Here is a 26,798-nt window from a genome sequence, read left to right on the forward strand (position 1 = left end):
CCCACTACAGTGCAGGCGCCGATGAGTGACGTCGTCGGCGCCTGCGCTGCGTGGGGGCAGAGGTCACAGGTCTCTCAGTGAAGCCGCAGGTCCTGCAGCTCACACTGAGAGGAGACTTGCAGTGTGTGCGTACACAGCTTAAAGCGGTGCTCGCTCGCGTGGGGATCCGGGACAAGTGTCCTGGATCCCCATTAGCGAAGCGAGCGCATCTCGAGCCAGAGCCCCGCGTGCCACCCAAAAGCACTCCGGGTGCCATGAGTGGCACGCGTACCGGGGGTTGCCGACCCCTGGTATATCTTCTGAGTGAATTATCTTTGAGAATGGAAGGGACACCAGAGGGCTGCAAGTGTAGTAGGGCAGGCAATGCAAAGGGATAAGAAAGAGCACTATTAATTGAAGAATTGTCAAATCTGTTTCTCCCCCAACTAGTCCATAGCATGGCATAAAGTGTAATAGGTGGGTACCATCCAAAACTTCATCTGCTGTAATTTAAAGAGGCTGATACGGTTTCCCCGGTTAAACTCACAAATAAATTGTCTAAAGAGTCTATTAAGCAGTTTGACATCACCCTTCTGTAAAATAGTTTGACATCACCCTTCTGTAAAATAATTGTCAGGTTTGTAAAGGGAAAATTAGTTTAAAGAAGGCAATCATTTTAATTAAATGGGACCAGACCATAAAAGAAAGATGTATAGCTCTCCAAGAGTTTAACTCCTGGGAAATTGACCCATAGGAGAGGACTGATAATGAATTTATAAAGATTACGCAGAGTAGAGTATTAGAATAATTTATAAGGAACCCTAAAACTCTGTGGACTTCATCTATCACTTCTAGAACAGCCAGTATAGCTTCCTCAGGGTTGGACATTAACAATAAATTGTCAGCAAAAGTGAGAGTCTTCAATTGAGAATGACCAACTTCAATGCCCGTGAATGCAGGTAAACTGTTTAATACTTTTACAAGGGGATATAGCTCCAGGTTAAACAGTAACAGGGATAGAGGACAACCTTGCTTCGTACCCCAAAGTATCTCAAAAGGACCAGACTGAACGCCATTCAACCATATGGTGGAGTGAGCATTTGCATAAATGGTACGGACTAGGTTTACAATGGGAAAGTAAAAAAAGCCATATTTAGGGGTCTAAGTGCGATAGGCCCACGAGACACGATCCACCGCCTTATGATCTTTGGCCTTAGTTAGTCGTCTATGAAGCATGCCTCCCAAAGCCATACAAATATTATAATATGTACAATCCTGTACAAACCCTGCTTGGGAACCAGTCACTAAATGTGGCATCATGGTTTTAAGCTGGTTGGCCAGAATTTTAGTAAGCAGTATAAAGTCCACATTTAATTAAAAAAAATAGGACAGTTTGGCAACGGAAGTGTGGGGGTCTTTACTAGGTTTGAGCAGCAATGTCAGGCAGTAGAAAGGTATCTAGGATATTGTTATAAAGAGAAATTAGATGAGGGGCAAGTAATGGGCCAAGGATTTGATAAAATTCCCCTGAGTATACATCAGGACCCGAGGAAATCCACAATTTAAGCAGTTTGACAGACGCTTCCACCTCCTCCACAGTAACAGAGCTATCCATGAGCTCCCTCTGGTCTGGATAGTTGTTAATCTAGGAGGATTTGTCTTCCTAAGAAAGGCACCACTGTCAAAAGAGGGTAGATCATAAACAACAGCGAAGAATGTCAAAGACATTACAGGTGGTGACCGAATCATGAACTAGGGAGCCATTAGGAAAGGCTTGTTGGGAAACCCTGGTTTAGGAAGCTAGAAATCGGCCCAGCCTATTGCTCCTTAAAAGCCTCTGTCAACTTGTAAAGGAGCGGTTGAATGGAGGACAAGAGTTTATGTTTTTTTCTGAAAGACATAGGAAATGATAGGACCTCTCAGAACAGCCTTAGCAGGTGCCAAGAGATGTTGATGTTATCTAAATGGACAATGTTGTCCTCCATGAAAGTCTTCCACTTGTTGATCTGGAATTTCTTCAATGCATCAAATGCATAACGATGAGCTGGAAAGCATCATCTGAACAACAACGTTGATTGTAACGCGAAACCGCCGGCAGTTGCCTGTTTTCTGAGCGCTGTCAGCAGCTGCTGTGAATCCCACGCTACCGAGGAGGTCCGGTACCTGAGGCCGTTAGACCCGTATTAAGCGGTGAGTGCAGGCTATGTTTCTTTACATTGCTACATTGTTTTCTGACGCTTGACTCTCTGTCCTAGCACCACCGTGGGTCAGAACAGAGACTCTCTCAGCTGTTCCTAGAGTCCTAAGAAGGGTGTGAAGATTGATGTTGCTAGTGCCGCTACCTGTCTATTGTCTTTGAGAAGCTGTTAGTCTTGGCAGCCTTTAGCAGAGGAAGAATTCTCGTACTTCTCCATACTATTCAGTAGAAGTGCTGATAAATAGAGATTGAGGCAGAAGAAGACACCCTATACAAGTACAGTGGTCCCTTAACATACGATGGTAATCCTTTCCAAATGGACCATCGTTTGTTGAAACCATCGTATGTTGAGGGATCAGTGCAATGTAAAGTATAGGACAGTGATCTACAACCTGCGGACCTCCAGATGTTGCAAAACTACAAAACCCAGCGTGTCCGGACAGCAGTTGGCTGTTCGGGCATGCTGGGAGTTGTAGTTTTGCCACATCTGGAGGTCCGCAGGTTGTAGACCACTGGTATAGGAAGTTGTACTCACCTATCCCCGCTGCTCTGGACCGTCACCGCTCGTCACCGCTGCCCTGAATGTCGCCTTCCATCGCTGTCGCCGTGTCCCCGACGCTCCGGCAAGGCCTCTGCTTCCCCGACATCCTCGCTCTCCGTCACCGTCATCACGTCACTACGCACGCCGCTCCTAATGGATGACAGGACGGCGTGCGCAGCGACGTGATGACGACGATGAAGAGTGCCGACGATGGAGGGGATCCCAAAGAGGACGCGCCGGAGCCCCGAGGACAGGTAAGTGATTGTTAGCGGACCACACGGGGCACCATAAACGGCTATCTGGTGGCAGCTGAAACAGTCTGCGCTGCCGGATAGCCGTTTATGTGATGGCCCCAAAAAACGAAAGCATTGTATGTTGATGCTGCCTTCAACATGCGATGGCCTCTGAGAGGCCATCGCATGTTGAAATGATTGTATGTTGGGGCCATCGTAGGTCGGGGGGTCACTGTAGCATGTCTTGGCAGCAGGAACGACTGGTCACTAGAAAGGAGGCGTGGGGGCACCTATGACACAGAGTGTCATCATGTGCCTAAGGAATGGTATAGTAGGTTGAATACTTCATGGGGGCCAAAGGAGCATTTATAGGATAATCAGTACGGGCTGGCTCCACCGACTGCACAAAGACGTCACTAATGTCACTTTACACCAGATAAAAGCAGCAGTGTTAGCTGTCAGTAATCTCATAGGGAGCTTGAGAGACAGGACTACATCAATCAAGATACATCAGCCCACCCGACAGTGGCTAGGGGAGCTCAGGATCCTCCCCAACCTACATTTTTGGATCTAGAATAAAAGTAGTAAATCATCTCCATTATTACAGAAACTGGAAACAGTGATGGACTCCCCACTAGGAACGGGGGCTGATGTGAGCAATGACAACTATTTTAGAGCAATGCAGAATGTGCTGCTGTATGGGAGATTTATCAAAACCTGTGCAGAAAAAAGGTTGAACATTTGCCCATAGCAACCAATCAGATCGCTTCCTTTGTTATTCAGAGGCCTTTTTAAAAAATGATGAGGCAATCTGATTGGTCAACTTTTTCTCTGCACAGGTTTTGATAAATCTCCCCAACTGTCTTTTACCTTAGTCCTACTAGCAAGTGGGGTATTACTGCAACTGTGAACAATCAGGACAGGTGAAAAATTTAACACCTAATTAACCCCTGATTAGACCCTATCCCTACCCTACCCTAACTGGATAACACCCCTGACAAATAAGCCTAAGAAAAGAGGGAAGGATATTAGTGTGCTGCAATTTGGACTACAAAAGGACAAATGATTGTTTGTAATTAACGATTCAATTACATCCTAATTGGCAGCACAAGGAGGATGGGGACTTAGCAAGAAAATATAAGGAAGGGTCTTCCAGCTGGACAGAGTGCAAGCTACAGATGTAGTAGCTACTGCCCAGGTAGAATGAGTGAGGACAAACAGAGAGTCAAGCCTTGAGCCCCCAAATTTTGGCTAATGGTCTAATTAATTCAACAACTCAATGTGGGTTTTGAGGCTTTTGCATAATTTGCATTTCTCTCTTCCCTAAAATCTGTGGACCTTTGACGGTTGATCTGTAGACATCTAGAAATGTCCAAAGTGTGTTGGGACCTGTTAATGGTATAAAGCTAGGTTTTCACTTGGCTTTTTTTGTACACCTAAAAAAACACCCGCAAAAACGCCAGAAAAGCTGCCACAGGTTTTTCCTGAGTTCTGGCATTTTCCCAGGTGTGTGGAAACAGCCAAATTTCTCCCCTGTGGCAGTTTTCTCACTGTCTTCAGGTACCACTCTGTGGGTCGGATGCTGAGCGCCCGGTCCACAGAGTGTGAGGAGTGATGTATAGCATCACTACTCACCTCTCCCAGCCGTATAGTATACAGGAGTGCATAGTGTACCCATGTATACTGTACAGGAGCCGGGAATCCTGTCACCAGACTGACAGGACTCCCTGCTCCTATAGCCCCTTTGGGCTAGAGCCGGTACCAACAGGCCCGGAGAATCAAAAATGGCACTCCTGGGCCTAGGCATTAACAGGCTGGCATTATTTAGGCTGGGGAGGGCCAGTAACAATGGTCCTCGCCCACCCTGGTAACGTCAGGCTGTTGCTGCTTTGTTGGTATCTGGCTGATACTAAAAATAGGGGGAACCCTATGCATTTTTTTATTTTTTTGTATTCATTTATGGGGGAAAAAAAGCATAGGGTTCCCTGTATATTCAGTATCAGCCAGATACCAACAAAGCAGCAACAGCCTGACGTTACCAGGGTGGGCAAGGACCATTGTTACTGGCCCTCCCCAGCCTAAATAACGCCAGCCTGTTACCGCCTAGACCCAGGAGCGCCATTTTTGACGCTCCATGCCTATTGATACTGGCTCTTCCCGGCACCCCTGTGGCAGTGGGTACTGGGGTAACAATTGGGGGTTAGCGCTAGCTGTTTTTGGGGCTAACGCTAAGCCCCAGCTTAGTAATGGATTCTGTCTATTAGTCAGCCTCCATTACTAAGCCTGAAAATTCAATAAAAAAAAAAAAAACAACACATTGGAAAAATTATTTTAGTTTAACCCCTTAAGGACCGGGGTTTTTTCCGTTTTTGCATTTTCGTTTTTTGCTCCTTGCGTGTAAAAAATCATAACTCTTTCAATTTTGCACCTAAAAATCCATATGATTGCTTATTTTTTGCGCCACCAATTCTACTTTGTAATGACGTCAGTCATTTTGCCCAAAAATCTACGGTGAAACGGAAAAAAAATCATTGTGCGACAAAATTGAAAAAAAAACGCTGTTTTTGCATTGATAGGATATAGGATATTCATCGCTTTTTATTCATTTTTATTCATTTTTAAATGATATAAAAAGTGACCAAAAATGCACTATTTTGGACTTTGGAATTTTTTTGCGCGTACGCCATTGACCGAACGGTTTAATTAACGATATATTTTTATAATTCGGACATTTCCGCATGCGATGATACCATATATGTATATTTTTATTTACACTGTGTTTTTTTTTTTATGGGAAAAGGGGGGTGATTCAAACTTTTAATAGGGGAGGGGTTAAATGATCTTTATTCACTTTTTTTTGTAGTGTTATAGCTCCCATAGGGACCTATAATACTGCACACACTGATCTTTCACATTGATCACTGGTTTCTCATAAGAAACCAGTGATCGATGATTCTGCCGCTTGACTGCTCATGCCTGGATCTCAGGCACTGAGCAGTCATTCGGCGATCGGACAGCGAGGAGGCAGGTAGGGACCCTCCGGCTGTCCTGCAAGCTGTTCGGGATGCTGTGATTTCGCCTCGGCTATCCCGAACAGCCCACTGAGCTAACCAGCAGTTTTTACTTTCACTTTTAGCCGCGTGGCTCAGCTCTGAGCGCGCGGCTAAAGGGTTAATAGCTCGTGGCGCCGCACACTATTAGCGGCGGGTCCCGGCGTCACTATGACGCCGGGCCCGCCGTGATATGATGCGGGGTTACCGTGTAACCCCGCGTTATATCACGGGAGCAGGACCAAGGACGTACCGGTACGTCCTTGGTCCTTAAGGGGTTAAAAAACACTCCCCCACAGCCCTTGTTAACCATTTTACTAAAATAAAAAAAATCCAGTTCATCCATCGTAATCCATCAAATCCACCGTAATCCTCTGCATACACGGATCTGAAACAAGCAGGAAAAAAACCACAAAAAAATGGGTTAGGACATTTTTTGTGCTCTCCATAGGGGAGAGCGCCCATAATGCAATGTCTTCCCAAACAGGGAGCCTCCAATTGGTGCAAAACTACAACTCCCAGCACGCCCAGACAGCCTTTGGCTGTCTGGGCATGCTGGGAGTTGTAGTTTAGCAACAGCTGGAGTCTCCCTGTCTGGGTAGACACTGGCAGAAGAATCTGTTCACATTATCCAAAACGGACAATGTTAACAGAGCTTCAGACTTACTAGCCTGGATCCCGTCTGTAGCTCCGCCCCCTAATGATGTCATCACCTGGGGCGGAGCTACACAGACCCGCGGGGAATGGACGGAGGTAAGGGTACTTCTCCATCTTCTGTACACACTATATACAGCTATCTATAGATAGCTGTGTATAGTGTATGCCGCCCAAAGGGTTAAACTACACTGTCCAGCAGTGTAAGTTAACTCTTTCCTTGCCGAGCTGGCTTAGCGCACAGCTCAGCAAGGGGTTAAGTGTGCCAGCAATGTGAATACTGTATACACATTGCAGGCTCACTGTAAGTTCTTGCTGGGCATCAGCTGTTCACCTGGCTCTGTAGCCTTGAGAACAGCTGATCCCGACAGTCACTTCAGGAGGATCGCAGCGGGTGTCAGGAGGAGTGACATCCGCTGTAATCTGTCCCTTACTGCAGGTACTACTACTCCCAACATGCAGCACACTCTGCTCCATGCTGGAAGCTGTAGTACCTGCATTAGTAGACAGATCGCAGCGAGTGTAACTCCTGAGACCCGCTGTGATCCTCCTGTATAATGTATAGATGCGTCCGGCTGCTCTTCTATGGTCCCCTGCACTGACGTATATACACATATTCCTATTTCTCACAGAGTTGTGATTGGCTGGAACCATCTGACCAATCTCAGCTCTCTGCGGGAAATATTAATAGGTGTATATATGCGGCAGTGCAGGGGATCATAGAAGAGCGGCAGGCCGCATCTATACATTATACAGGAGGATCGCAACGGACCCCGGCGATCTTTCAATTAGTACAGGTACTACTACACCTATCATGGAACAGTGTGTTCCATGCTGGGAGTAGTAGTACTACCTAATAAATGTAAAAAAAAGTAAAAAACACACACTACATTTTTATAATTGTCAGCTACATTTTAGGTCCCTACCCGCCCACATAAATTGATCCCGGTTTAAAAATTAAGATTTTGTTATAAAAAAGATAAATTTCGTTAAATACAATTTTTTCCATCGCTACTGTATCTTTTTTATTATTATTTTTTATTGGTACCCTACTAAATTTTTACAAAAAGGGTATCTCCATCACTTTTTTGGATCGCTAAAGTCCAAAAGAGAATAAAAACCGCCTGAAAAAACGCCAAAGTTAAAACCCACATGGCGATTTTCTTGGCATTTTTTCACTCCCATAGACTTCTATGGGAAAAAAACGCCAAGATTTTCCCGAAAAAACGCCAAAGTCTCGACAAGAGGTCGTTATTTAAAAACTGCCAAGGAGCCCAAAAACACCAAAAGGATTAAAAGTGGATTTGGCATTTTGCAGTTTACTACTGACTTGCAGCTAACATCTGGCCGCAGCGTTTTTTCACAAGGCAGAATGGGCGTTTTTATTGGCATTTTTGTAAAAAAAAAAAAATGTGGAAACCTAGCCTAAGAGTATAAAGCTCATATGCACAAAATGCTTGTAACTCCCCAATCCTCTTAAAGTAATAGCCACTAGAAAGGCAGCCTTCCAGGATAAATATTTCAGATCCATGCTCTCTAGAGACTGGAAGGGGGGGGGGGGGGCGGTGAGCATAGCCCCCTGAGCTCCACTGTAGGGTCCCACCGGGGAAAAGATCTCAGAGTTCTAGGTTTCAACTTTTCAGGTTCTTTAAGAAACCTTTTGATGAGAGGGTATTGGTACAACGGCTTTCCTAAGAAGTCATGATAATGCTGAGGTATGGACTCTCTTAAAGGTGGAAAACTTTTTTTTATTTTTTTATCAACTGGTGCCAGAAAGTTAAACAGATTTGTAAATTACTTCTATTAAAAAATCTTAATCCTTCCAGTACTTATTAGCTGCTGAATACTACAGAGGAAATTCTTTACTTTTTGGAACACAGAGCTCTCTGCTGACATCACGAGCACAGTGCTCTCTGCTGACATCTCTGTCCATTTTAAGAACTGTACAGAGTAGGAAAAAATCCCCATAGCAAACATATGCTGCTCTGGGCAGTTCCTAAAATGGACAGAGATGTCAGCAGAGAGCACTGTGCTCGTGATTCAGCAGAGAGATCTGTGTTCCAAAAAGAAAAGAATTTCCTCTGTAGTATTCAACAACTAATAAGTACTGGAAGGATTAAGATTTGTTTATAGAAGTAATTTACAAATCTGTTCACCTTTCTGGCACCAGTTGATTAACCCCTTAAGGACGCAGGACGTAAATGTACGTCCTGGTGAGGTGGTACTTAACGCACCAGGACGTACATTTACGTCCTAAGCATAACCGCGGGCATCGGAGCGATGCCCGTGTCATGCGCGGCTGATCCCGGCTGCTAATCGCAGCCAGGGACCCGCCGGCAATGGCCGACGCCCGCGATCTCGCGGGCGTCCGTCATTAACCCCTCAGGTGCCGGGATCAATACAGATCCCGGCATCTGCGGGAGTTCGCGATTAAAATGAACGATCGGATCGCCCGCAGCGCTGCTGCGGGGATCCGATCATTCATAACGCCGCACGGAGGTCCCCTCACCTTCCTCCGTGCGGCTCCCGGCGTCTCCTGCTCTGGTCTGTGATCGAGCAGACCAGAGCAGGAGATGACCGATAATACTGATCTGTTCTATGTCCTATACATAGAACAGATCAGTATTAGCAATCATGGTATTGCTATGAATAGTCCCCTATGGGGACTATTCAAGTGTAAAAAAAAATGTAAAAAAATGTAAAAGTAAAAGTAAAAAAAAAGTGAAAAATCCCCTCCCCCAATAAAAAAGTAAAACGTCCGTTTTTTCCTATTTTACCCCCAAAAAGCGTAAAAAACATTTTTTATAGACATATTTGGTATCGCCGCGTGAGTAAATGTCCGAACTATTAAAATAAAATGTTAATGATCCCGTACGGTGAACGGCGTGAACGAAAAAAATTTTAAAAAGTCCAAAATTCCTACTTTTTTAATACATTTTATTAAAAAAAAAATTATAAAAAATGTATTAAAAGTTTTTTATATACAAATGTGGTATCAAAAAAAAGTACAGATCATGGCGCAAAAAATGAGCCCCCATACCGCCGCTTATACTGAAAAATAAAAAAGTTATAGGTCATCAAAATAAAGGGATTATAAACGTACTAATTTGGTTAAAAAGTTTGTGATTTTTTTTAAGCGCAACAATAACATAAAAGTATATAATAATGGGTATCATTTTAATCGTATTGACCCTCAGAATAAAGAACACATGTCATTTTTACCATAAATTGTACGGCGTGAAAACAAAACCTTCCAAAATTAGCAAAATTGCGTTTTTCGTTTTAATTTCCCCACAAAAATAGTGTTTTTTGGTTGCGCCATACATTTTATGATATAATGAGTGATGTCATTACAAAGGACAACTGGTCACGCAAAAAATAAGCCCTCATACTAGTCTGTGGATGAAAATATAAAAGAGTTATGATTTTTAGAAGGCGAGGAGGAAAAAATGAAAACGTAAAAATTAAATTGTCTGAGTCCTTAAGGCCAAAATGGGCTGAGTCCTTAAGGGGTTAAAAAAAAAAAAAAAAAAAAAAAAAAAGGTTTTCCACCAGAGTACCCCTTTAACTTAGATGAAGCTAAACCTTTTATGAGTCCAAAGTAGAGAAAAAAATCACACTGTGGTTGGGGTTAGTATCTCTTTTATATAATGTCTAAGATAAGCCTAATTTACAGTTTAATTTGACAATTCATTAGTTTTCCACCTGTTTCCACCAGGGGCAGTAATACTCCTTGTATGCTGTCAGTTGTGACATAAGAGAATGACAACTTGCATACAGTCAATACCTTTGATGTGTTATTTTTTATAGGAGCTAGTAAGGCACTTATGACATATAGACTTATTAGAAAGTTTCTTAATAGACATTCCTATGTGAATGCATTCAACTATTAGTAGGGGGAGTGTGACAATATTCTGCTGGACAATGTTGAGGACTGAAGTCCTTGCTTTAGTCATGATCTGGGTCACCGTGATCATTGTGGTTGATGTGCCCCTACCAGAGCTCCCACACTCCTTAGGCTGGCACAATGACAGGAGGACTGCACTGATGGTGAGGGTGGTAGTAGTGTTCTGGGGCATGCCCTGGTATGTGTCCTGGTTGGTGGGATTTGGGATACCCTTGATGTGCAAATAGAGCCAGACATAAAGCGTAACTTTTAACAGCAAGGACAACTTACAGTTCTTAGTTTCTTTTACAGCTAAGAATCATCCAAATGGCCCTGATAAAAAGTTTACATACCCTTAAATGTTTGGACTTGTTGAAGACACACAAGGTGACACACAGGTTAAACTGTCAATAAAACGCTATTTCTCACTATATCTGTGGGTTTATATATTGCAATTAGTGTGTCTATAAATAGTCAATTAGTTTTCTAACTCTCACCTGGATGCACTGAGCAGGCTAGCTACTGAGCCATGGGGAACTGAAAAGAACTGTCAAAAGAGTTAGCAAGGTAATAAACCTTTATAAAGATAGAAAGGTATATAAAAAGAGATCCAAAGCATTGAAAATGCCAGTCAGTACTGTTCATTCACTTATTAAGAAGTGGAAAATTCAGGGATCCCTTGATATTAAACCAAGGTCAGGTAGATGAAGAAAGATTCAGACACACTGCCAGAAGGATTATTGAGGACACAACAAAACACCCACAAGGAACCCCAGGAGAAATACAGGCTGTTTTGTAAAAAATATAGTGTGGTTGTTTCAAGGAGCACAATATGACGATACTTTAACAAAAATAATTTGTTAAAGTATCGTCATAACAATATGCCCAACAATACCTAGACGTGCCTCACGTAGTGCAGTTGCCCATAGCAGCCAATCAAATCGCTTCTTTAATTCTTCAGAGGCCTTTTAAAAAAAAGTGAAAGACGCAATCTGATTGGTTGCTATGGGCAACTGGTCAACTTCACCTCTGCACAGGTTTTGACAAATCTCCACCAATGTTTTGAGAGGGGTGAGCAAGGCTTATAGTGAAAAAAGTACCACCCCCCTGTGAACCATGCAAGAATTCAGAGCCTTAGGGTATGTTCACACTACGGAGTGTGAACGGAATCTCCGCTCGCAGAATTCCGCAAGCGGAGATTCAGCCTGGCAGCCGACGGCGGCGGTAGGACCGTGCTGCACTGCGCCATCACTATTGATGGCTATGCAGTGCTCGCGGACTTCCGCGCAAAAAATTAACATGTTTTTTCTTTGCGCGGACAATTCCGCCGCTGAAATTTCACAGTGTGAGCGGGTCTCGCGGAGACCCATTCACACTAATGTTAAGTTCACACCGTGGAATTCCGTAGTGGGAACATACCCTTATAGACAACTATTACAAATGACTGCACGCTGTCATTGATGCTAAAGGGGACAATACACAGTATTAGGAACTAAGGGTATGAAGACTTTTAAACAAGGGATATTACATTTTTTTTGCCATGTGTTGTTTTATGATTGTGCTATTTTGTTATAATGTACAGATGAATCAGAATCCCATTAGGAATGTTTTTTGGCTGCTCACTCAGGTTTCCGTTGAAATGGTACATATATCTCCAATTCTCCATGTGGGCAGACACAGGATGGTTGTATTCTAGCACTGGACTTCCCTGTGTTGCGTGTTCCTATAATTGTTGTTACTACTCCTTCTCCTTGTCATGTTTTACTACCCCAGCAGTCAGCAGATTTGTAGGAAGCACCTTTTTCCTGCCTAGATCAGCAGATCAGGCTGGGTCTTCCTGGCAGCCGCATTCTGTTCTTTGAGTTCTGCTCATAAGATTATTTCTTCTAGTACCTACAGACCCGTGAATAATCCAAAGCTCACATCTTACCTCTAAAGAATACAATTTATGACATTGCAAAGAAAATAAATTCAGGTCTAAATATAGATCCACATAGATGTGCATGTAAGGAAATAAAATTGTAAGATCTCATGGATTTACTGATGAATCCAAGGAGACTAAGGAAAGCGCAGGAAGTGTGTCACAGGAAGTGACTACCATCATCTTTTGTTATAATGTCAGAGCGTTGCATTACTGGGCAATAGGGAATTCATGATTGTGTACAGTACCTCAGACCTTGGTGAGGACACATACACCCAAAGCATTGTCAGTAGTCACTCCTCGAAATGTGCATATGCCTATTCTAAGAAAGAAGTCCTAGAACGTGTCCTGTCATCTTATTCAATAACAGCTATGAGTCAGTTTCTTAGTCAGACAGGCGTTTCATGATTATGGCGGTCTATTGTGACCCGGTCAATAGTTACTGCTAAATACAAAGTAACTCTAACATTGTAAGGAGAACTCGGTCAAAAAAAAAAAAAGTATCCCCTATCCACAGGATAGGGGACAAGAAGCTGATCACGGGGGGTCCGATCGCTGGGCCCCCCTGCAATCACTGGGATGGAAACTGGGCGCTCTCAGTCTGGAGTGAGTGTTGTCTTCTGGTAGACGGGACGCGCTCTATTCATTCCCATGGGAGCGCCGATTATGCCAGAGAGCTGTGCCTGGGTCTTTTCGGCGCTCCCATAGGAATGAATGAAGCGAGTATCGGCAGCAGCAGTGCTCCTCACTGAGCCCCAGCAATCAGACCCCCTGCAATCGGCTACTTATTCCCTATCCTGTGGATAGGGGATATGTTTTTTTCCACCAGAGATCTTCTTTAAGGATGGGACATTCTACTTATAGATGTAGGGAAAGATTTCTCAAAACCTGTGTAGAGGAAACATGGTGCAGTTGCCCATTGCAACCTATCAGATTGATTCTTACATTTTTCATAGACCTCTTTAAAAAAAAAAAAAAAAAAGCAAAAATGGCATCTGATCGATTTCTTTGGGGAACTGCAAAGTTCAAAGAAGAAACTGCAAATCAGCTCCCCATACATAACAGGTAGGCACTTTGTATGAGATCCGGAAGCACAGATTCAGGAGACTGTTATCCCCCGTAGACATGTAGAACTTGATAGAGAAAGGATGGTTCCAGCTCCCAGGAAAAATCTAATTAAAATTTAACATTTAATCTTGCATATTACAATCCGGTAATTCAGAGCCGGATTACCAGATTTTAATTTGGGGAACTGCACCACTCTTTCTCTGCAAAGCTTTTGATAAATCTTCCCCATGATTTTAGGCCTGAGGGGTTGTCCGGCGATTTCCTTCAGTTTTTAATAGTGACCAGGCAGGGCTGAAAAAAAAAAAAAAAAATCAGTACTTACCTGCCCTGATCCTGCCTCCATTGCTGCCAATGGTGCCGAATGTTGTGCTGCTGCTTTTTACTTTATGTCAAGATGAGGTCCTGCTCAGCCAATTATTGGCTGTCACAGTTGTGGCCAAATATTGGCACTTTCTTATGTCAAGATGCCACAAGGAAGCGGTGAGCATCATGGATTGGCACTGTCACACCAGGTGACAGCTTTTTCTTCCTTTTTTCAACCCACCTGGGCACTATAATAAAGCATTTCAAAAATTGCAAGACAACATCTTTTAGGTTGGTATGGCCTAGCCATAATATGGCCACCTGTGGTTATACTAATGTGGTGCCGGGAGAGAGTAATGGTGTCTGGGGTGTTGCGGTGATAGTGTAGGGTATATTGGTGTTAACCCTTAATTGACGTGACGCCAGGGTGGGGTTTCCTCAATGTAGAAATCCTACCGCCAACCGTCCCACATTTGGCAGGGAGAAATAACGGAATGTCCACAGCAGGTTTTATGAAGTAAACTTGAAGTAACTTTACTGCATTTTTTATGCAACAGCATAGAACAAAACAGTCTTTGAGAGAGAGAACCGCAGTACAGGTTTCTCACAGGTTTGCTGGGACTCCGGGATCAATGAGCTTTGGTGCTAGCCACGTGCTACTATTTTTAGAAGAATGGGATTTGTAGTAGTCACACAGGATTCAGTAGATTGAGCTTTGGTAACTCAAAGTTTTGTGGCTGCTAGGTATTAGGCTTCAGGCCTTGCTTGAATTGATGCTGATGAGATGATTAGATGTGCTTGCTTTCATGTACAGGTCTCAAGAGAGTAAAAGAGAGAATTTATTGGCTGCAGCCCCTTATATATTAAGGGGGTGGGACAAAGCTCATTGGTCAGCAGACCTGTAAATCCTGACCCAGTGAACTCTGGGTATCACATGACCCAAAGGTCCTTAAACCATAGTACAATTAAATTAAAGGCACATGACCTCTAAGGTCCTATACAGAGGTATTCCTATATAACATATCAAATATATATATATATATATATATATATATATATATGCACATTAAATACCATTTATATGAGGCGACTAGGGGTTAGTCCTACAGGAGAGCCCTATTGGCATGGAGGGACTCTGGCTGAGGGGACTTTAGACAAAGGGACAGGACCAGGTCCTGTACTGGGACACCACACTAAATTGAACTTGGCTCATTATAGCAGTGTTTCCCAACCAGGGTGCCTCCAGATGTTGCAAAACTACAACTCCCAGCATGCCTGGACAGCCTTTGGCTGTCCAGGCATTCTGGGAGTTGTAATGTTGCAAGACCTGGAGTCACCCTGGTTGGGAAACACAGCATTATAGGGTTCTCAGTCTTTTTTTTTTTTTTACTTTCTAACTGCAGTGGTATTGGTTGCTGTGGCAGTAATACAGACCATAGAATGTGACCAATTTACAACTGTGTGAAATCAATGTCATATAGAGTTTAGATCAAACATGTGCTAATTCAATAGGCTGTATAATTGCTCTGATCAGGCTTCACCAATGGTGCAGAGGCCAGAGCAGAGATGCAACATGCAATAGCTGGAGAGTCACAGGTAGGGAAACGGACACAGTGGATTAGGGGTCACAGTTTATTAAGGGAGCAGTTGCATCATTATTTGAGGAGGCGCAGTGGCAAAATTATTCAGTTCAGGGCAGTGTATGGCAATATTATACAGCGATCCCTCAAGTTACAATATTGATTGGTTCCAGGATGACCAATGTATGTTAAGATTATAACTCTTTGGAAACTGGGAAATTAGTTTTGAAGACCCCAAAATATTATCCAAATATAGGAAAAAGTGAGAATTAAAGAAAAACAAATAGAGAACTAATACAGATAAAGCAAGTCCTTACATATAAAAGAAAGAGCTGCTGGGAGCTGTAATCACTGGTCTATGTAGAGGGCAGGAACTTCTTCAGGGTCCTTTACAGTACACACAATGTCCCAAAAAAAATAACATGGATCTGCCCTCATCTGGTGTCCAAAGGAGCAGCTAACCCTTGTACAAGGTAGAAAGTAGTACAGAACATGTAGTATCTCCCTATATTGTAGGGAGGTGCTAGCAGGCAGCCAGTCAGTGCATGCACTTCAGGAATACAGGTATCTTCCGAGTGAAATGTCCATTCTGATTGGTCAGTTCTTCCAGCCATTGATAAGTTTCACTGATCTGGACTGTCTGTAGCATTGTATGTTGAGTCTGGTTTCAAGTTATGATGGTTCAGAAATATGTTGAAAATATTGTAACCTGAAGCCAAAGTTGAGGGCCATTGTATTGTGGGTGCACAGTATTGTATTCAAGGTACAGTGCATAGCAGTATAATATTCAGGTGCACAGTGGGTGGCAGTATTTAGGTTATTCTAGGAACTGTAGATTTACATCCTTCTAACATCAGTTGCTCATTTTACCCTGTAAACATAAGAATGTTCTGCAACAGGCAGCACCTCTTTCTTGCTTGGCAGTGCAGCCACTAAGTGTGAACCGGGCTTTAGCATTCAGCTCGGACCTTCACTTGATGGTAGACCTGGATAAGCGGACCCGCACCAATGCTTGGTTCATACTGCGCTATGACTGTCACAGGTACCCGACCTAGATTTCATTGTCTACAGCACCATCTTGTGGCAGGAGGCAAAATTAACCGTAGAAGTCTCTTGACTGCAGTTGTTTCCCCTTCAGATTAATGAAGAGGAAAATGTGTCAGCAAAGGAGATTTATCTGCCCTCGTGTGAGGAATATCTTCCTGTTTCTCTTAAGAAAATGAAAAACAGAAAAGGTGCAGTAAAATGGAGGGTGTTTGGGCCTGTAGATCGCTTTGTCTATACACCCTCAGTAACAATGCCAATACCAAACCCAGATACAAGAACCATTTACCAAATCCATTTAAGTCAGGTTCCCCGTACATTTGTGATGTTTAGCGTCTACGCTGGAAAAGTTCCTGATATACATGTCTACAAGGTTACATAAGACAGGTGGAGGCCAGAAAATCTAGACATGTCAAAAGGGTTTGTTTTATTTATGACAGGGAAAAGACTTTTCCTTACATGTAGTAAGGCCCACAAGCATGTTGGGAGAGATTTATCAAAACCTTGTGTAAAGGACAAGTTGCCCATAGCAACCAATCAGATTGCTTTTTTCAATTTGAAGAGGACTTGTTAAAAATGAAAGAAGCCATCTGATTGGTTACTATGGGCAACTGGGAAACTTTCTCTGGACAGGTATTGATAAATCTCCCCCGTTATGTCCAAAAAGCCTCCATAATGAACTGGTTAATCTTTTATACTCTTTATTCAACCTCATTTTCAGAACTGCTAATTTCTCCAATATAAGGGTATGAATAGTATGTATTATGTCATGTAAAACACAGCAAATTCAACATTTGTTTTTTAGTTTATTATTGCATTTATTAATCAGGTATCAACATATAATATTGTTCATGTGTTCAAACTATTGTAGAATTAGAAGCAATAACTTTAGAAAATAAACTATTTACATTAAAAAATAAATACATTTTGATTCAATAATTTATTCTCTTTAGGGTTGCGTCACACATAGCGTATACGCTGCGTATTTGATGCATGTGTATAGTAGAGCTGGGCGGTATGACCAAATGTGTGTATCACGGTATCTTTGTAACTTATGGCGGTTCCACGGTATATAATGGTATTTCTCCCCCCCCCCCCCCAACAAATCATGTGACCTGTGAGCACTGTTCTGCCCCCCCCCCAATTAATTATCAGCCTGGCGCTGCGCTGTCCCCATCAGGGTACTACTCACGTCACTTGCAAGCGCTGCCTCCCTCGTCCTGTTTGTTGCGGCCGCCGGCGCTGACACTCTATACTGTATCCCTATGCCCGGGCGGCTCTCAGACGTTCCAGTCCCCAGGAAGCAGATCCGGACCGACGGGGAAGGAGAGTTAAAGTTTAGTTTATCTTTTGCAGCCCGGGCATAGGGATACAGCGTACAGTATAGAGTGTCAGTGCCGGCGGCCGCAACAAACAGGAAGACAAGGGAGGCAGCGCTTGCGGGTAATATATGACTAGTAACCCGATGGGGACAGCGCAGCGCTGGGCTCATAATTGTGGCGAAGCGTCCATTGGCGCGATATGGACCGTGGCCGCCGTCTGAGCTCCCCCCTAATCCACCTTCACCTCCCTGCAGAAGTCACCGGTATCGGAACCTCCGTTAATACAGCTTGAATTCAAGACCAGCGATCGTGTGGGTGCTCCGCTTCTATTTCTTTCTATGTTCCTTTGTCTATTTGTATCTTGATACGTGATGCACCATTAGTGATCCACGCTGGGCTTCTCCACCTGGACATATATATATGTCGTTCAGTTGCCGGTGCCAATTTTTTTTCACTGTAGTTTTTTCTGTACTTTTTCTGTTGGTCGCAATTTACAAAATCTGGCCACCTACATGTACAAAATTGTGTTGCTGCAGCTTTCATAAATATTCAGAAAAATGCAGAAAACTCTAGGCCCTCTAGAAAAATCTGGGCAGACCACATGTCCGGCATGCCAGAATACAAACAAGGTTTTGCAGGGTGGGTGTCGTGTGGGTTTGAGTTGACGTAGCACTTTATATGAATTGTCTAATATGAAATCATTTCACTGCTTGACATGTGAGGCATCTATTAAATATTACAAAGAAATATTTATTTTCCGGTTCTTAAATTAGTGAACACTAGAAATATCCAGATATACATTATACAGAATTTACAGCTGAATAAACAAACAAAAAAAATACTCTGTATACATACACATTTAAAAATTGCATTCTATTGTAAAAATGAATTTCCAATAAAAATAGTGTTAGAAAAATATATTGTGTTCCCTTTCATGGGACAAGTAATATACATATTACACAGGGTGTAGAGCCGGCTATGCCACGCAGCAGATATGATCGTAGTGTCCCTTCACAAGGCTGGTCAGGCATACAATGTGCTAGGGAACCGGAGATTACTACAAGACATCTGGTTCAGACACTGTCAGCACTGCTGCCTTCCTTTTCCGTCATGTTAATTTCTTTAACATTGATGATTTCCCAGGGGCCTGGTTCAGCTTCCTGTTTCCCATACCACATCCCAAACCTATAAATGTAAAATATTGTAACATTAGTTTGCAGTCAAGTATTAAACTAAATTTGTCAGCTCTATATCATACTCCGAGCTCAAGAGTCAAGGGGGCGATGCCGAGCTGCACTCTTCCGCCCTCCATTGACTGATTGATGCTTGGCTCTTAGCAATAAGCCCTGCACGTCAGTCAAGGTGCGGGAGTCCTACTGCAGCTCATAATCGCCCCCTTTAGCTTCCATGTATCAACTTTGGTGGTGCTGCTTATCTCTGCTGCTGGGGGTGGGTACTGGACAGAATAAGTCTCCTTCCCCCCTCTGGCAGCTGACAAAAATAGACAACAGTCTTTTTCCAACCAGCTTTACAACTCCTATATGCAGAGTCTTTTCATCCACACTGCTGTTATGTTGAGTTCACACTATGTTTTTGTATACGTCCAATGTATACGTTTTATTCACTTGAAAAGAAAAACATTTTTTATATATACGTTAAAGAGGTACTCCCGTGGAAATTTTTATTTATTTTTTTAAATCAACTGGTGCCAGAAAGTTAAACAGATTTGTAAATTACTTCTATTAAAAAATCTTAATCCTTCCAGTACTCATTAGCTGCTAAATACTACAGAGGAAATGGTTTTCCTTTTTGGAACACAGAGCTCTCTGCTAACATCATGACCACAGTGCTCTCTGCTGACATCTCTGTCCATTTTAAGAACTGTAGTAGAGTAGGAGAAAATCCCCATAGCAAACATATGCTGCTCTGGACAGTTCCTAAAATCGACAGATGTCAGCAGAGAGCTCTGCGTTCCAAAAAGAAAACCATTTCCTCTGTAGTATTCAGCAGCTAATAAGTACAGGAAGGAATAAGATTTTTTAATAGAAGTAATTTACAAATCTGATTAACTTTCTGGCACCAAATTTTATTAAACAAACCTCTGTCCAACTGTTAAGCATGGAGGGGAAATCAATCATGCTTTGGGGTTGTATTGCAGCCAGTGGCACAGGGAACATCTCACGAGTAGAAGGAAATATGAATTCAATAAAATTTCAGCACATTTTGGATGCTAACTTTATGCCATCTGTGAAAAAGCTGAAGTTAAAGAGAGGATGGCTTCTACAAATGGATAATGATCCTAAACACACCTTGAAATCCAAGAGGGATTACATCAAGAGGTGTAAACTAAAAGGTTTTCCATGGCCTTCACAATCTCCTGACCTCAACATAATTGAAAATCTATGGATAGACCTTAAAAAGAGCAGTGCGTGACAGACAGCCCAGAAATCTCAAAGAACTGGAAGACTTTTGTAAGGACGAATGGGCAAAGATACCTCAAACAAGAATTTAAAGACTCTTGGCTGGCTACAAAAAGCGTTTACAAGCTGTGATACTTGCTAAAGGGGGCAGTACAAGATATTAACTCTGCAGGGTGCCCAAACTTTTGCAGATGCCATTTTTTTGTTTTGTTATTTTGAAAGTGTAAAAGATGAAAAATAAAATCTAACTTTTGTTGACTTGTTAGTAATTAACTAAAATCTAGATAAGTGAGGTCTACTGCACCTCCCCCATCTATTATTTCAGTCACCCAAGAAAAATTGTATTATAATATAAATATATATTAGTTTGACATGATCTCCCTGAAGTAAATCCATGTTGTTCCTCATTTTGCAATCAATGTAATTTTAGATGTTCAATATATAAAAATATATATTACATACACACACGGGTCACTTTATTAGATACAGTTGCTAGTACCAGGTCTATACAGACATGATGGCATAACGCAGTTGCTGCAGATTTGTCTGCACATCAATAATGCGGATCACCCGTTCTACCACATCCTACACATGCTCTATAGGATTGAGATCTGGTCACCGTGGAGGCCATTGGAGTCCAGTGAGCTCATCGTCATGTTCAGAGAAACCAGTGTGAGATGGGAGTTTTGTGACATGGTGCATTATCCTGCTGGAAGTGGCCATTAGAAGATGGGAACACTGGTCATACAGGGATGGACATTGTCAGCAACAATACTCAGGTATGCTGTCGCATTTAAATTATGTTCAATTGGTACTAAAGGTGCCAAAAGTGTATCAAGAAAATGACCACCACCAGCCTGAACTGATGATACAAGGCAGGACGGATCCATGCTTTCATGTAGTTTACACCAAATTCTCTCACTGCCATCTGAATTTCCCAACTAGAATCAAAACTCATCAGACCAGGCAATGTTCTTCCAGTCTTCCATTGCCCAATTTTGATGAGCCTGTGCAAGGTGTAGACTTGGTTTTCTGTTCTTAGCTGACAGAAGTGGCACTCCGTGTAGTCTTCTGCTGCTGTAGGTTGGATGTGTTGTGTGTTCAGAGATGGTATTCTGCATAACTTGGTTGTAACAAGCTATTTGAGTTACTGTTGCCTGTCATCTTAAACCAGTCCGCCCATTCTCCTCTAACCTCAACAAGGCATTTTCGTCCACACAACTAACGCTCACTGAATATTTTCTCTTTTTCAGACCATTCCCTGTAAATCCTAGAAATGGTTGTGTTTGAAAACCCTAGTAGATCAGCAGTTTCTGAAATATACCAAATAACATGCCACATTGAAAGTCACTTACATGACGCCCCTTTCTTCTCCATTCTGATGCTTTGTTTGAACTTCAGCAAGTTGTTTAGACCACCTCTAAATGCATTGAGTTTCTGCCATGCGATTGGCTGATTAGCTATTTGTGTAAACGAGCAGTTGAACAGGTGTACCTAATAAAGTGGCCAGTGAGAGTATAGATTATGTAATAGGCTATATGGACAACTACGTTCCTTCTCTTTATTGATGTATGGGGAAAAGAAGGCGACAACCTGCAAATGAAGTATTAAAGGGGTATTCCAGGCAAAAACTTTTATATATCTCAACTGGCTCCAGAAAGTTAAACAGATTTGTAAATTACTTCTATTAAAAAATCTTAATCCTTTCAGTACTTATGAGCTTCTGAAGTTAAGGTTGTTCTTTTCCGTCTAAGAGCTCTCTGATGACACCTGTCTCGGGAAACGCCCAGTTTAGAAGAGGTTTGCTATGGGGATTTGCTTCTAAACTGGGCGTTTCCCGAGACAGGTGTCATCAGAGAGGATTTCGACAGAAAAGAACAACCTTAACTTCAGAAGCTCAAAAGTACTGAAGGGATTAAGATTTTTAAATAGAAGTAATTTACAAATCTGTTTAACTTTCTGGAGCCTGTTGAGATATATATATATATATATATATATATATATATATATATATATATATATATATATATATATATATATATATATATATATATATATATAAAAAAGTTTTTGTCTGGAATACCCCTTTAAACCTGCTCCCAGTTGCATGTATGGAATGGCTAGTACTGTAAGGCTCTTCTAGCCAGGACTTCTTTCTCATTGGTCTGAAGAACAGTTTCCTATTGAACTTAACTTTAGACATAATTTGTATGGTAAGAATAGTAAGAAACTTACAGACTCTTGATTTTGGAGTCTGGAGGCTTGGCGTCCACACAGTCTGCAGCTGTTGTCTGTGTCCATGTGTTCTCGTCATCACTGCAAGTTGTATAGGAATAGAAATACTACAATATTACATAGCTGAAAGTGGGTCAAGGTTAATGGAAAAAAAAAAGCTACAGGCCCATGATAGTACTGTAGACCCCTGTATACAGCCCATACCGGTTTATAAATAGTTGAGTATGTTGTTTTTGGCCCTGAGGCCCAGTGGAGTGTTTAGCCATAAACACTTATGAATTAAAATAAGGCGGCCATATGTGCAGGGGAAGGGGGTCTTCTTGCAAAAAAAAATAAAAAATAAAGTATATGTGTGTGGACTGTCAACTGTATAGAATTTCCCACAATCCGGAAACCCTCAACCCCCTACAGCTCCTAACCTACAATACATAATTGTATAGGACCTGAATGCATATAATAGTATAGGTGACCTGCTAGAAGGGGATTCCATAATTCCCAGCATTTTGGCTTTTATTTTCTTCCTCTGCTTCCTGATGGCAGATTTAATCCCACACAACAAAAGGGTGGGGATCCTCTCATCATTCATCAGCTCCCTTAGGAAAGAAAATATATGAAATCTATGTTAAGACATTACCTGTAAACACATTACCCGTAAACACATTACCCGTAAACACATTACCCGTAAACACATTACCCGTAAACACATTACCCGTAAACACATTACCCGTAAACACATTACCCGTAAACACATTACCCGTAACCACATTCCCCGTAACCACATTCCCCGTAACCACATTACCAGCCTTCTTTCAATGTCTATTTATACCATATAACCATAGCCAACATGTCTAAATGATATATAGTGATCCCTCAACTTACAATGGCCTCAACATACAATAGTCTTTTCTGGACCATTGTAACTTGAAACCAGACTCAACATACAATGTTATGGACATTGAAACGTGTCACAACTGGAGGAACTGACCAATCAGAATGGGCATTTTACTGGTAAATCACCTCTATTACTGAAGTGCATGCACTGAATTCCTGTCTGGTAGCGCCTCCCTACAGTACAGGGAGGAACTACAAGTTCTGTACTACTCCTTACCTGTGCCAGGGTTAGCTGCTCCTTTGGACAGGAGGGCGGCTCCATTCGGGATACTGTGTGTACTGTATAGGACCCTGAAGAAGCTCCTGTCCTCTACATAAACCATTGTTTCCCAACCAGGGTGCCTCCAGCTGTTGCAAAACTACAACTCCCAGCATGCCCGGACAGCCAACGGCTGTCCGGGCATGCTGGGAGTTGTAGTTTTGCAACAGCTGGAGGCACCCTGGTAGGGAAACACTGACATAGACAGTGATTTACAGCTCCCAGCAGATCTTTCTTTTATATGTAAGGATTTGCTTTATCTGTATTAGTTATCTACTTATTTTTGCTCCCTTTTTCCTATTTTTTGGATGACATTTTTGGTGGCTTCAGAACCAATTACCAGGTTTCCATAGAGTTATGGTCTCAACATACAATGGTTTCAACATACATACATGGTTTCAACGTCCTGGAACCAATTAATATTGTAACTTGAGGTACCACTGTGTTATAAACAACAAATATTACTTCTCTGAAATAGCAATGTCAGTATACACATTCATGTCTGACTTTAAACACCACCAGCATTAACCCCTTAAGGACGCAGCCCATTTGGTCCTTAATGACGCAGACAATTTAGTTTTTGCGTTTTCGTTTTCTCCTCCTCGCCTTCAAAAAAATCATAACTCATATTTTCATACACAGACTAGTATGAGGGCTTGTTTTTTGTGCGACCGTTTTTTTGTTGTAATGCTATCACTTACTTTACCATAAAATCTATGGCGCAACCAAAAAAATACTATTTGTGTGGTGAAATTAAAAAGAAAACCGCAATTTTGCTAATTTTGGAAGGTTTTGTTTTCACGCAGTACAATTTATGGTAAAAATGACATGTGTTTATGTTTTGGGTCAATACGATTAAAATGATACCCGTGATAACATACTTTTCTTACTGTTGCGTAAAAAAAAAAAAGGTCTGAATCCTCACGACTACAGGACCGGAGTATCGTGACACCACAACTCCACCCCATGTGACGTCACGCCCCACCCCCTCAATGTAATTCTATGGGAGGGGGCATCACGCCCATAGACTTGCATTGAGGGGGCGGGACATGACTACATCACACGGGCGGAGTCATGACGTCACGATACTCCGGTCCTGTAGTCGTGAGGCGCTTCAGACTGAGCCTCCAGTGCGGTGGGTGCTACATGAGAGATTGCGTGGGTCCCCAGAGGCGGGCCCCCCGTGATCAGATATCTTATCCCCCTATCCTTTGGATAGGGTATAAGATGTCTTAGGGCCGGAGTACCCCTTTAAGCTGCAAGTGGCTATACATTTCCGATTTAGAGACCATCGTACGGGAAACTTATTACAGTCATTTAAATGACTAGCTAACCATGCAATACACAAACAGGCTGGGGTCCACTCTTACATAGCAGCTTGCACACAAAAAAGATGTAAGGAGCAGTAGACCCTCCTCTATGACTAGGACTGTATTAAAGGGGTATCCCAGGCACAAAGGATAGGGGATAAGATGTCTGATCGCAGGGGGCCCACTGCGGAGATCTCCCTGCAGCACCCGCTTTCTATGCAGGTGCTGAATCTCCAGTTTTGAAAACCTCCAGGTTTCCCGGACTGGGGACGTGACGTGACACCCCCTCCATTCACGTCTATGGGAAGGGGGAGTCATGCCCCCTCCCATAGACATGAAAGGAGGAGGCGTGGCGTGAAGTCACGTCCCCAGTCCCGGAAACACTGAGGTTTCCAAAACTGGAGATTCAGCACCTGCATAGAAAGCGGGTGCTGCAGGGAGATCGCGGGGGGGGGGGGGGGGGGGTCTCCACAGCAGGCCCCCTGCGATCAGACATCTTCTCCCCGGAATACCCCTTTAATCCAACATTTGGACTTTTGAGACATTTGGTATAAAGGTCCTGAAATAACTCACCTTTGATAATACTGCAGCTCCTCATTTATCAGGAACAGGTTCGTCTTCAGCTCATTCCTCTCCTGTATAATATGCTTCACATCTTCCTTGGTGAAACATAGTTGGTTCAATGGAGTTTTATCGCTTCCATCTTCTTCCAGAGACTTACATTCAGATGTATTCTGAAAAAGTAATATGGTGTAAAGACGGGCCATGAAAACTATGAATAAGGATAGGAATAAAACATACAGAAACTAGTTTGTGGTGGAATATAGAAGAAATATACATATTATTAAAGAAGACCACCTTTATTACTTTTTTTCCCCTTGTAAAGTGCAGAACAGGATATTGTTAGAGAATAACGTAGGGTCTTGTGTATACCTACTTTAGCTAAAGTGTCATTTACGGATGGTCATTAACTTGATTTTCCCCCCAATCTGATATGGTTTTCTAATGTAGACTGCTAAGTCTTAAGTGCAGCAATGATAGATCAGTGACACATGACTTACCGTATATACTAGAGTATAAGCCGACCCGAATATAAGCCGAGGCCCCTAATTTTACCCCAAAAACCCAGGAAAAGTTATTGACTCGACTATAAGCCTAGGGTGGGAAATACATCCTCCCCCCCATGTAATCATACAGACCCCTGTCATCACCCCCCCCCCCTTCATCATCACTGCCTGTCAATCCCTTCATCAGTGGTCTTCAACCTACGGACCTCCAGATGTTGCAAAACTACATGAACGTCCCTGTGCGTCGTAGTCAAGGCAACGTCACTAGTCCGGGGCCGGGCCTGAAGCGCGGAGAAGAGGCCCCCCTGGTGAAAATGGACAGCCCAGAACGGCTAATCCTCCCCACCGGACGGTCCCTGCAGCATAGATGGCCCGGACCAGCTCACCCTAACTTCCCGCCGAGGTGAGGAGAGTACAAAGCAAAAGAGGTGGGGGCTGGATGATGACGAAGGCCGCAGTGGTCTTCAACCTGCGGACCTCCAGAGGTTTCAAAACTACAACACCCAGCATACCCGGACAGCCGATGGCTGTCCGGGCATGCTGGGAGTTGCAGTTTTGCAACATCTGGAGGTCCAAAAGGTTGAAGACCACTGAGAAGGGATTGACAGGCGGAGAGTTCACTCAAGTATAAGCCGAGGGGGGAGTTTTCAGCACGAAAAATCGTACTGAAAAACTTGGCTTATACTCGAGTATATACGGTATGTCTCCTAACTCACAGTATCATATGAGATGCAGCATGTTAGGGATTCTCCCTGTCAGCTCTTATAAAGCAGAGGATCAGTGTCAGATTAAATCTCATAGGACACAATAGAAAATCTTTCCACAGAAGAGACAGTGG

The 26,798-nt window shown here is 42.8% G+C and overlaps 1 protein-coding gene across 1 annotated transcript in view; it reads right to left on the reverse strand.

Moving 5' to 3' along the window:
- Positions 1–17,562: 17,562 nt before the first annotated feature.
- Positions 17,563–26,798, reverse strand: part of RILP (Rab interacting lysosomal protein) — a 45,662-nt gene continuing 36,426 nt past the window's right edge. The window contains exons 5-8 of the mRNA XM_056558688.1: positions 25,467–25,627; positions 22,904–23,026; positions 22,434–22,514; positions 17,563–18,963 (exon numbers count right to left, since the gene is read on the reverse strand). Coding sequence (XP_056414663.1) covers positions 18,852–18,963; positions 22,434–22,514; positions 22,904–23,026; positions 25,467–25,627 — 477 coding nt within the window. The 3' untranslated portion in view covers positions 17,563–18,851. The remainder of the gene's footprint in view (positions 18,964–22,433; positions 22,515–22,903; positions 23,027–25,466; positions 25,628–26,798) is intronic.

The sequence above is a fragment of the Hyla sarda genome, chromosome 2, assembly GCF_029499605.1.
Source record: "Hyla sarda isolate aHylSar1 chromosome 2, aHylSar1.hap1, whole genome shotgun sequence".
NCBI classification, from domain to species: Eukaryota; Metazoa; Chordata; class Amphibia; order Anura; family Hylidae; genus Hyla; species Hyla sarda.